The sequence below is a fragment of the Archocentrus centrarchus genome, chromosome 21, assembly GCF_007364275.1.
Source record: "Archocentrus centrarchus isolate MPI-CPG fArcCen1 chromosome 21, fArcCen1, whole genome shotgun sequence".
Lineage (NCBI taxonomy): Eukaryota > Metazoa > Chordata > Actinopteri > Cichliformes > Cichlidae > Archocentrus > Archocentrus centrarchus.
In genome coordinates, this window is record NC_044366.1 from 4,879,163 (window position 1) to 4,891,329 (window position 12,167).

Below are 12,167 nucleotides of genomic sequence, written 5' to 3' on the forward strand. Positions count from 1 at the left end.
ACCACATCCGTGAATGTTCTCTGAGGTCTTCTTCTTTTCCTCCTGCCTGGCAGCTCCATTTCTATTATCCATTTCCCAGTATATCTAGTATCCCTTCTCTGCACATGTCCAAAACATCTCAGCCTCACCTCTTTAACTCTGAGCGGTCCCTCTGATGGACTCATGTCTAACCCTGTCCATCCTGGTCACTCCCAGTGAAAATCTGAGCACCTCCATCTCTGCCTCCTGTCTTTATATCACTGCTACCATCTCCAAACCACACATCATAGCAGATCTCACTACACTCTTCCAAACCTTCCCTCTTCACTCTTGCTGCTATCACAAATCACCCCCGACACCCGTGTCCATCCACTCCACCCTGCTGCACTTTCTTCTTCACCCCTTTTATAATTTATATTTAATTAATATATTTGAATTCATTTGTTTTATTTATTTATTTACATATTTTTATATATTTTACCTGGTTGGTGTGACGTAGTGGCATGGTTATAACGTATATTTGTTTATTTTAACCTGGTGGGTGCGATCCGTCAGGGAGCGGGGAAACTGCCTGACACGTCAAACTCTGGAGTGACTCCTCCCTGAGACCGCGTGTACTTCCGGGGCGTCCTTTTGCGCCTGCGCTGTTTGCGCTGTCTGGTAGCCTGAGGACAACAACAGGAGGAAAAAAGCGATTCTCTTACAGCGGTTTGTTCGTGTAAAGACCTCCACTGCTCGCTGCTACCTGTAAGTTTGGGACTTTCGGTGTGTGGGAGATTTATTTTTATATTTACTTAATCGAATTCAGCTTGGTTTATGAAGAGTGGCTGATGGGGTCCGGCTATGTCCTGAAAAAAAAAAAAACAATCAAGGGAGGCGTTTCGTGCTTATACAACTAGTTGTGAGTAGCTGTTAAATGCAGGGTTTAAATCCGTTTAATAACAAGTGCAGTGAGTTTAAGTTAGCTCAATGTGTGTTGGATTATTTTAAGGCTCAGTGTGAGTTACCTGAGCGCTGGTCTGTGAGGATTTTTCTGGCTCTTTCTGTGTTATTCTCTGTATGTCTATTGATAGGAGCAGCAAATGATAACCACGGTGAACCCTCTCTGAGCATAATGTTTTTAAAATTCAAGAAATGGGTTATTCATCTGCTCATTCACAGTCCTTCATCCATGTAACAGTTAAAATAACAGATCTTAGAGCTTAAAGATGGCTGGACACTGTTGGCTGTTTTTAACAACAGCATAAGATCTCTTTCTGTCTATTAATCCAATCTGGCAGCAGAAAGTGTGCCATAGGTCGAAGTTTAACCAGGTTACATAAGATGTTTTTTTTTTCTTCATTGTTGTTATCACACCTGGAGGGCAAAGTATTATAGTCACACTTTGGCAGCATAATTAGGTTTTCAGAATAAAAACTGTGCCACATAGATTCATTGCATTCATACAGTTAAGGCCAGTCTGTTTTTTCAGAGCTAAACCAAATCCTGCTGATGATGTTACTGTCATTATATACCTATCAGCAGCTTTACAGTACAGCTTGCTGTTACCTGGTTGGACACCCTGTGGCCTTCAGAGCTGCTTAAGTCTTCGTGAACTCACTGTTGTGGTAAAGGAACCAGTTTGAGATGATTTGAGTTTTGTGACATGGCACGTTGCTGCTGGAAGCAGCCATCAGACGGTGGGTACACTGTGGTCATAAACAATTGGAAATGGTCAGCAACAAGAAAATGATGCTCAGTTGGTACTTAGGGGCCCAAAATGTGACAAGAAAATATCCCCCACACCATTAAATCACCAGCAGCCTGAACTGTCGATACAAGGCAGGATGGAGTCATGCTTTCATGTTGGTTACACCAAATTCTGGCCCTACCATCAGAATGTCACTTCAGAAATCGAGACTCATCAGACCAGGCAACATTTCTCCAATCTTCTGTTGTCCAGTTTTGTTGAGCCCCTGTGAGCTGTAGCCTCAGTTTCAGCTTGTCAACATGCACTCAGTTTTAAGAGTTTAGCTCAAGTATTAAAAACTGCAGTTCCATTAATGGCCACTTGAAGTTAGCTTCAAAAGTGAGTCACTGCCCCCCAGACTGTACATTAAAAGATGAACCTAGCCACAACACTGAAGCTAATGAAGTTAGCATTTTGGTCGCCTCCATGAATGACCAGATTTAACAAGAGGGTGGAGCACGACGTTATCAGCTACACAGATGCATGTAAGTGATAATTAGTGTTATGCAAGAGACTAATAAAGTATGATAATTTAACTCAGCAAAACTGAATCATAAATTTCTGGATCAGCCTCTACAGCCACCCTCCTAACTTTAAGCTGTAACACTATCCAGATTAATGGTTTACAAAACATTTCACCCCCAGTACAGTTCTTATGAAAATGGAAACTATCCATAGAGACCAAAACAGTATTTTGTAGCTGGCTGGAAACATGTTTATTCCTGCTGTAAAGTTGGACATTTTAACATGGGAGTCTACTGAGAATGACCTACTTTTGGAGCTGCCCTCAAGTGGCTATTAGTGGAACTGCAGCTTTTGGCACTTCCACACTGGCTACCCACGAAACAGCTTTGAAAACAGTCATTGTATTTTAACATAAACCACAATTGTTTTCTTAACTCAGTAGTTTTTAGTGATAATTAATAACGTAATTAAAACTGTGGTCTGTAGTGTGAGTGGTGAAAGGATTTACACCATTTCCCACACCACAGTCCATGAACTTTAAACACATACTTTTCACTAGAGATTACCTGGACAGTAGTCTTCCATGTTAAAGCTCTGAAGCAGAATGGTTTATGGTTGGCTGGAAGAGCTCAATGTGAGAAAGCCTTCATTAAAAAGTTGGATATTTGTACCAAAACACATCCGCTTGTTCAGTGGGAAGTGGATTAGCGAGGCTGGATTATGATGCTGTTATCTGTACACCTCCACTCTTAAACCCCTGCATTCAGCTCATCACTCCACCCGAAGGCTAAGCGCTTTCAGTTCAATTTCAACACTCAACCTCCAGGTGCATCAAAGCAGATTAGGTGACATTGCTTTTTTTTTTGTTTTTTATACCTGTATCACAGAAGTGAAATGTTTTGTGAATGTCTTTCTGTCCACAGACCAGGATGAATGTGGGTGTGGCTCACAGTGAGGTGAACCCGAACACTCGGGTGATGAACAGTCGAGGGATCTGGCTGACCTACGCGCTCGGTGTTGGTGTGCTTCACATTGTGCTCCTGAGCATACCCTTCTTCAGCGTGCCCATGGTGTGGACTCTCACAAATGTCATTCACAACTTAGTAAGTTCAGAGTTCTCTCACGTTGTGTTAGTGCAGCTCTCCGAGTCTCAGAAACAAACCAGGCTGTTCAGGGTTTTTCCTACATAGAGAGAGGCTGTTGAGACAGTACCAGAAGGAATAACAAAAGTGAAAACGATTGAGGGGGTGGCATGCTGCAAATATTTGAACAAGCAGCACATGAATTAAATGTGGCGTCTTTAACTTTCAGCTTAAGCAGGCACTGGGTCAGCCAGCTAAGCTGCCGTGTTCTGGTTACAGTTTTCATTCTGTTCACAGTCCAAATGCTTCACAAGAACAGCCCAGACTGTCCCGGTGGGTTGATCAGTAGTTTATTTAAGGTTTGGCAACACTCACTCACATGAGCATTATCTTAACCTGTTTCAGCACCGTCACTGACCCAAATCATGCACCTGGTAGAACAGTTTTGGGATGAATTGGACCAGAGACTGTGAGCCAGGCCTTCTCATCCAACATCAGTGTCTGACCTCACAAATGTGCCTCTGGAAGAATGCTCAAAAATTCCCATAAGCACACTCCTAAACCCTGTGGAAGCAGTTATACCTGCAAATGGTGGGCTGACATCAGATTTTTAAAAACTCTTGCTTTGTTCTAACCAACAGTCCAGAGGCCAAAAAGATCAAGTTTTCTGTGTTTGGCACAGAAAAACATCAAATATTATTTCATAATTGTTTGGTGTTAAATCATATTTTTAGGTCTTGGGTCTTGATTTGATGCAGGAACCCTGTTTTTTTTTTTGTTTTTTTCCTTAAGGCGGTTTTCCTTGTGACAGCCTGATGCCTGACCTATTGTGATAATTTCCCCACGCCACAAAGTCTGACAAAAGTGACCTTTCATTGCTGCACGGCTGGCCTCAAATAAAGAGAGTTGATGTGGGTGACATCATCGAACAGTCCGAGCTCAAGGATTGTGTATCACAGCCAATAAGGAAGGCTATTAACAGTAACGGCTAGGGTCAACTATAGCCTATTGTTTTCCATCACAATACAGCATCAGTGTGCTGATTATTCCTTGGCCGTATGTCAGCGCTTTTGTTTTATTACGTTTCCCTCTGTATTAAGCTTTTTCCATCTAAAGCTCCAGCGTTTGGACACAGAGGCATGTAATTAGAGTGCCCCAAGATAGCTAACTTAGTTGGCAATAAGAGGACATCAACTTTTCCAAGTTTTCTTTTTTTTGGCACTGAGGCTTTGCATAAAATCATCAATATATTTTGGGGTTTTTTTTTTAGCATTTATATTCATGAAAATCCTTTTAATCAGACTCTTGGGTTTTCCTCTCCACAGGGAATGTACGTTTTCATGCATGCAGTGAAAGGCACGCCTTTTGAGACTCCTGACCAAGGAAAAGCCAGACTTCTTACTCACTGGGAGCAGCTCGACTACGGCGTGCAGTTCACCTCATCTAGAAAGTTCTTCACAATCTCCCCAATTATTCTGTACGTATCATATCCCAACGATTCTGTCTCAACCTGTCATTTTCACACGTGCCTGCAACCCTGATAGTTCTCCAGACATTACCCTGCGGATCTGAATATGAGACTGCCAAGTGGAAACTTCTGGGAAAATTATGCTAGTAACAAGGAAGTGCCAAAAACTGAAGTTCCGTTAATGTCCACCTGAGGGTGGCTCCAGATTTGAGTCAGTCTCCATAGAATGTCATGTTAAAATGTCCAACTTTACAGCAGAAAGGACAACCATGACACCACCCATTGTTTTCTAGGCTCCACATTTAGAAGCCTAGTAACTGCACAGCAGACTGCTTTATTAAACAGATAATAGCCTTCACAATTCTCTGAAAGGCACAAACTCTGTGGAGAGGCACAGCTGAGGTGAGGTGTAGCAGCAAGTCTTGGCATCCACATGTGAGTCAAAGAGGCCACTAAAAATACAAACTTTTAGGCTTTTAACGGGTTAGAGGAGAGGCTGTGTAATTTTGTTTTTTTTATTTTTATACTATAGATTGTTTCAGTACTTTTTGTCCCCGAAGTTATCATTTCACATGGTTGGGAGTTCCGCAGGGTTCAGTATTGGGTCCCATCTCATTCACATTTTTAATTAACTTCTTCTGTAACAAATTGTGATGCCCATCTTTATGCTGATGACACAGTTCTGTACTGTATAGTTGTTATGAAGGGGGGAAACTACGCGTAGAGGTAGTTTTGGTAGCAGACTGTATGAATATGTCTGCTTCTGCTGTGAAGCTGGAGTTTGTGGGAAGTGATTCACATCTCAAGTACTCACAGAACTGCAGTTTTCACTTCATGGTTTTATTTTATTGAAACTGAAATGCTTTCATGTATATTTTAAACCCATTGTTTTTCGTTTTGTTGGATTTTTTTTCTTGCTCCACAGGTACTTCTTGGCAAGTTTCTACACAAAATACGACACAACACACTTTGTCATCAACACTGCCTCGCTTCTGAGCGTCCTGATACCCAAGCTGCCACAGCTGCACGGAGTCAGGATCCTTGGCATCAACAAGTATTAAATATTGTAAATACCGTGCCTGTCAGCAACTGAAGCTAATCCCAGTTTAGTCTGTACCGCCGATGTGTGTACTAAGTCATACAGTTTGTGTAACGGCCACTGTTGTCATTTAGTAACACCAGAGGGATGTACTACGAAGCAAGATACTTTGAGCCTAAAGAGTTTTCGGTGTCATGAAGGTGGCTAACTTTTGTTTTTAAAGCAGGTAACTCAGCGCCGGGCGAGGCTGCGTTCAAAGTTTGTTTAAAATCAGCAGATTTTCCGCTGAGATTATATATGCAAACCTGTTGAGCCGTGTGTTTGTAATGCCACCCAAAGAAGCTGCGCAGTTATGGTAGAGCAAACTGTCATAGCAACAGGAGTTTACATGCATTAAGCTAGTGATGCAAAAAATACTTCAGTGATTTTATGTTTGTTCATAATTTCCTGCGGATGTAAAGCAGATTATAACATTAATTAGTCTAATCTTGCTTTTGATTTGGCCAAAAACTAAAGTGTTTTTATCCTTTGATATGGGACAGTGTCAGGTCTGTAAGCACTTCCTGAGTTATGTTAGAAATAAATGGCAGCAAAGAGAAAATGTTGAGTGGTGTGATCACAAAGCTGTGCAGCTCTGCCCATTAAAAATCCAAACTCCTAATTCCAATTTAGCATTGGCTGATCTCCCCTTCAAGATCATCTCCTTGGACGCCACCGTGGTTATTTTTAGATCACTCCCTGGATGTCCCGCTCTGACCTCTTGGACTTTGATCTTCAACGCTGACTCAGAGAGCAAATATCAAATTGAACTGACCCTGCTTTTGTTGTGAGGGTTCAGTATATGTGAGCAGAGCTGGTTCTGCAGCTATGACTCAGAACGTCGTTGCCCAACTAGAAACAGTTCCACGCATTTCCACCACCTTCTAGTGACAGATTAGAAATACTGACATAGGCGGCAGCTGCACATAATTCACCAACGATTCAGTGATTCCGTCATTAATGATTAATTTATTCCCACATAAATTACCCCAACCTCTGCTGGAAACACTCTGGAATAATCACTTCACAAACCTGTTGTGATGAGCTGGGTTTTAAGATGGAACTGCCTCTGCAGTGGTGGGAAGTAAGGAAAAGATCACACAGATATATTCACTGGAAGAGTCGACAGTGACCGAAGGCAGCAACTAGAACAGGGTTCCTATATATTGTTTTTAAGAGGTATTGAATTAATTTATCTGAAAATGTGGCCTTAATTGGTATTAAAAAGTCTTAAATTGACCTTTCAAAAGTCTGAAAAATCCTCAGGTTCAGGGAGGTAATTTAAAATCTTAAGTGTTCAAACCTTGCCATGATGGGAAGGAAGGTGCAGGGGAAAACCCCTCCTAGTTTCAGTTCAGTTCCAAGTAGTTCTGACCTACATTGTTTACCTGCATAGCTTCGCTTTTTGCTCAACAAAAACACCACAAGATAAATAACTTGTGTCTACAGCAATAAAATCCCTATCTAACTTAAACTGTGGAGGCTTCCCCGGCTTTCCCTCTCTCAGTCGTGGGGTTTTTGCTTCCTGGAGTCAGATGTCCTGCGGCCTATGAGGCAGAACAGAAGACAACTCGAGCTGTACAGAGCACATGGGCATAGCTTTCATGTCAGAAACGTGAAGCCAGTGCATTAGTGCCTTAAACCTGAAGTCTTTTCATGGCCGGCTCCTCTGGTTGTCAGATTGAATAGAAGTATGTTGAAAAATGACCCTTTTTTTTCCCCTCGATCCATCCACTCGGTAAACTTTTCTAATGATTTTATGATCTCGGTCGCCAGTTTCAACTCTGATTTAAAACAACATGCAGTTAATTTTGTAAATTATGCTCCTCATCAGTCAAAAAGGATGATAAAGTAGGCCATGGCTATGTGAATGACAAGCTAAAGGGAGTATATAACAGATCCGGCCTGTGCTCACGGCGCCTGGTTTCATAAAACTGAGATGGTAACAGCAAACACTGGCGTTGGCGTTGCTGTCTACCACAAATTAAAATCAAAGTTAAAAAGTTGCTATTTGGACACTTGATCACTTCCATGGAGTGATCAGAAATCAGCAGAGGTGGATGAGGAGGTGACATCAAAGGGGAAATTAGATCAAATTAAAATCCGTGTACTTTTGTATTAACTTCCATATTTATAAGAGTTTCTTTCTGGCCTGATGTTTGGCCGGAGTAATTCTCTTAAAGTCTTGATTGCCCACGTTGCCCAGCAGCTCATTTTATGGGTCCATGCACACAGTCTGGATTAACAGATATCACCTTCAAGATGCCCGTCGTCTCTGACAGGAAGCCCGGCTGTGTCTAGCTTGCTTCGTGTTGCGCCCCTCTGGTTTAAGATGCAACGTCTGTAGATGACAGGATGCCATATGCATTACTAACTTCCGTGAATATTTCATGTGTTTTCGGCCTGTGTCGACCCGGGCTGGCCCAGGCGTCAGTGAGGCTTTCGGTTGAGCTTAATTTTCTTTCTTTCTTTGCTCTCAGCTCACACACAGTGACGCAAATTGTGTTTCCAGCCACAAAGATGTTGCAAATGTATTTTTCAAATATGTTTACTTTGTGAGGGTAGGAGCCCGTGGCTCGCTGTTTACCGGTACACTCTGGTTTTGTAACGGGTGTCGGACTTTTTCATGCTGTGTGAAGAACAGAATCGAGCTCTTCCTGCGCATGATTTCCTTTGTATGTGAATCATTTGTAACCAATCAAAACAGAGCTGGCTTTTTTCCATTGTAGTTATTATTTTTTGTGTGTTTATGTGTTATGTTCTTTATGTAGCAATGAGACAGATTATTGTTGTCAGATTAAATGTTTAGTGAGGGAGCTCCACAGTGTCTTTGTGATGAACTTACACTCATGTAGCTGCTCTCTTCAGGTTTTGACTTTTTTGCTATAATCAAGGCAGCTAGTCCTGCTTTGTTTGGCCATAGCTCGTAGTACGTGGTATTTCTGGTTCTTAATCTTATTAAAATGTTTGCCCTCCATCTGCTCTGTCTCACACCTCTTAATTGCTTCCCTGTTCTTGAACTTCTCGATTTCGACGGGTACTCCCTCCCCCACAAAGATCTGAGAAATATCAGAATTTCACAGATGTTTTCTTTCAAGTCATAAAAGAATAATAATCAGCTGTGTTGGATAAGTTTGTTTTTGTCAGTATTGCCACCACAGAGCACAAAGCAGGCCTATTCTGTTCACTTCCTCCTCCATGTCTTTATTCTAGTATTCTACTAGAGTAGCTTTGCATGATTCTCAGTTCAAAATAATCCACATTTATGGCATAGTGGCCCTTCCTGCACATAACCATATTAGGGATATTCGCTGTCTATGACATCACACTGATCCATGAGTGGAAGATAAGTGTGAATTGGAGAATTTAGAGCAGTCTGAAGCCTGAGCTGGCCCTGTGGACAGAACTAGTGTGCAGTAAATGGAATTGGCCACTAGATGGAGACAAACAGCTGACCTCTGAGCGGTCACTGGATCTGCGACTAGATTAAATTTAATAAACAGGCGCTTCCGTCAAGAGAATGGTTTATTAAAGGGCAGGTGTATTCAGACATCTGAGCGTGCCATAAAGAAGATGACGGAGGTTCGTGTCCTTTATGTTCCACGTTCACTGTGGATGAATGAAATCTCGTGGACATTTGGAGACGCTACACAGAATGAAAGAAATCCAGTGTAGATTAATACAATGCAGTGACGAAAACTGTACGAGAGGAAAGTGATTATTAAAGTACTCTAAAATTAAAACACTGATAAATTAAAAGGAAAACATAAATTACCAAAAAAAGAAGCAGAAAGGGCTCAAAATCCAGTCTGCATTAAATGGCCTGTAGCTGGCAGTATTGACTTTGATTATTTAGCTCTTATGGCACTGAAACGGTGCAGTAATAATTTGCTTTTCTGCAATCCGATATTTGTTGAATAATTGGTTGAGTCAGTGTATAAAATAATTTGGATTTGGGGCATGCTGACCGCATTCTTCTTATAACCAGGACAGGAGGAGAGAGCAGAGGAGATTAAAGGTGCAGCAGATTGATGAGAGCAGGAAAGGTGACGAAGAGCTGAGCATCCAATAGATGAGCAAGAGCGCACACAGTTTAAAAGGAGCCATGATGGCAGAGTAAAAGCATTAGCTATGAGGCCAGGGCTGGTAAAGTATAAAAACTGGGCTAAACACTGTCATCATGCTGTCTCACAAATGACCACAGCATCAACATTTTTACTGTTTCTTAAGGTTGTACTCCAGCTGCTTGAAATGAAAAATAGTAACAAAGAAGAACTCAAACTCCAGGTTGTTTATTCCAGTATCATTCTTTGACTTCTACCTTTAGGTAGTAGATGATGTTTGGCTCTAAAATATAGTGAATAACGTCAAAAAGGTGCTGCTATCAAGTGAAAATCCAAAATGATGAAGATGTATAAACGCACTTGATACAATTTTATTTACAGCTGCTTCAAGGTGTACCCCCCCCCCCCCCCCCCCCCCCCTCTACATTAATACAAAGAAAACCCCAACACTCAGACGATCTCCTAGGAACAAGCACTTGGCGACAGTGGGAAGGAAAAACTCCCTCCCGACAGAGCCAGGCTCAGGGAGAGGACAAAACACTGGGAATGGGAACAGGGGTGTTGTGGGGGGTGAGGGGGGCTGTCGTAGGAACACTAGTAGCAGGAAACAAAAGGCTATTATATTTCATGTAATTGCACACATAACCCTAATTTAATCTAATGCCCTCATTATGTAATTATGCAAATATTACTATCAACTTTACTTTTTTTTTTTTTACATTCCCGTTTATTAAAACTTCCTTGCAGACAAACACGGTTTTTTTTTCATCTGACGTAAGCGCATCTCATACAATTAAAATAATCAGATAAATATCCCTAGTCCCCATTCAATTATGCAGGATGTGCGTGAATAAAACTCGCGCATTGTGAGGTCTCTCTCTTATTTCCCTTCTGATGTTTTGCATTTCCCCCTTTGGGAAAACTAATTGCGCGAGGGAATAATGGGTCTTTTTTCCACCGTTTTCCCGAAGTCTTCCGCAAGTCTTTGGCGACTGCGCCGCTGATACCAGCGCGTCTTTGCGCGTCTGGATGGATGCGCTGACAGGCGCTGTGGAGCCGACACCGAACAGTTCACGTTAGCAGCCAGTGTGCTGCTTCCTTCGGCTTCCGTGCATTCACTGCAGTTTGTGGTTTTCTGGCGGTTGAATGAGTTAGGCCGTGTCGCTCTGGGTTGCAGACACGTCTCTTTGATGTGCTCTCGGTTAACTGCACTTGCTCTGTGACGATCTGCTCCGAGGGAGAAGCTCCTCGCGTGAACTTCATTGTACATTAGTTTTACTCGACCAGACTGCATCCAGGAATCCTGAAGCTGCGCGGTGCAGGGAACAGCTGGGACTGGGCACACATCAGGTAGCGATTTAGTGATTTAGAAAGTGCTTGATTTGCTTTTTCTTTGTGTTCTGTTGGGGGAAGCACGCATTTTCAGCCTCAGGCGATCATCTTCCTTTAACTGCGTGAAGCCAAAACTGTGATTGCGATTAAAATTTGATTATTTGTGCATTTCTACTTCAAACTCTGCAGACTTATCATAGATTTATTAAATATTAAATTAGTGGCAGCCCTAATGACCGCTACAGATTGTTGTACAGTTTTCGGGTCAGTTATTATTATTAAAAAAAAAAAAAGATGTGTATGACATATGGCTCAAGAAAGGAGGGGGGCCCACAGAGTTTATATATAGGGCCCAGAGTCCTTAGTATTTCTTTTATTATTTGACTGTAGAAATCACACAACAATAAATAAAATAAGTCCAAAATAAAACAGCAACATGAAGAACACACTGATATACACACACGAACTCCTAGCTGCTAAGTTAATGCCTCCAGAGAGATTTTCAGAGTAACTAAGATCTGTCATATGTTGGCAGTGTAACAGGCAGGATATGGACCCAAATGCAGGGCTCTGCAGAACATTACTCACAAAACACAAAGAAACCTGGAGAGGCTTTACAGGAGCAAATAATCAAGCTGACTGGGTTAAATACACAGTGGACTAATGGGAAAACAGTGCAGCTGAGAAACCAACAGCTGAACCTATTCAATCTAAGAACGCAAAGAGGAAGCTGCACAAGAGACGAGGAACCAGCAAAATAGGGCAGGAACTGACTGAACACGACAGACACAAACGCAGATGTGACACACAGGAAGGTGGGCACGCTGAGAAAAAACACAAACACCGTATTAAAAACTAAATACTCAAAACTGAAACACTAAAGGGGGCAGCACAGTGGCGTGGTGGTTAGCACTGTTGCTGCACAGCTAGAAGGTCTGGGTTCGAGGTCTTGGTCCGGGTCTCTCTGTGT

General features: G+C 42.1%; 1 protein-coding gene across 1 annotated transcript; it reads left to right on the forward strand.

The window, feature by feature from the left end:
* Positions 1-591: 591 nt before the first annotated feature.
* Positions 592-8,778, forward strand: ormdl1 (ORMDL sphingolipid biosynthesis regulator 1). Its single transcript, XM_030757820.1, has 4 exons — positions 592-726; positions 3,097-3,276; positions 4,581-4,732; positions 5,649-8,778. Exons 2-4 carry the CDS (start codon positions 3,103-3,105, stop codon positions 5,782-5,784), a joined length of 462 nt encoding a protein of 153 aa, XP_030613680.1. The 5' UTR covers positions 592-726; positions 3,097-3,102; the 3' UTR covers positions 5,785-8,778.
* The last annotated feature ends 3,389 nt before the right edge of the window (positions 8,779-12,167 follow it).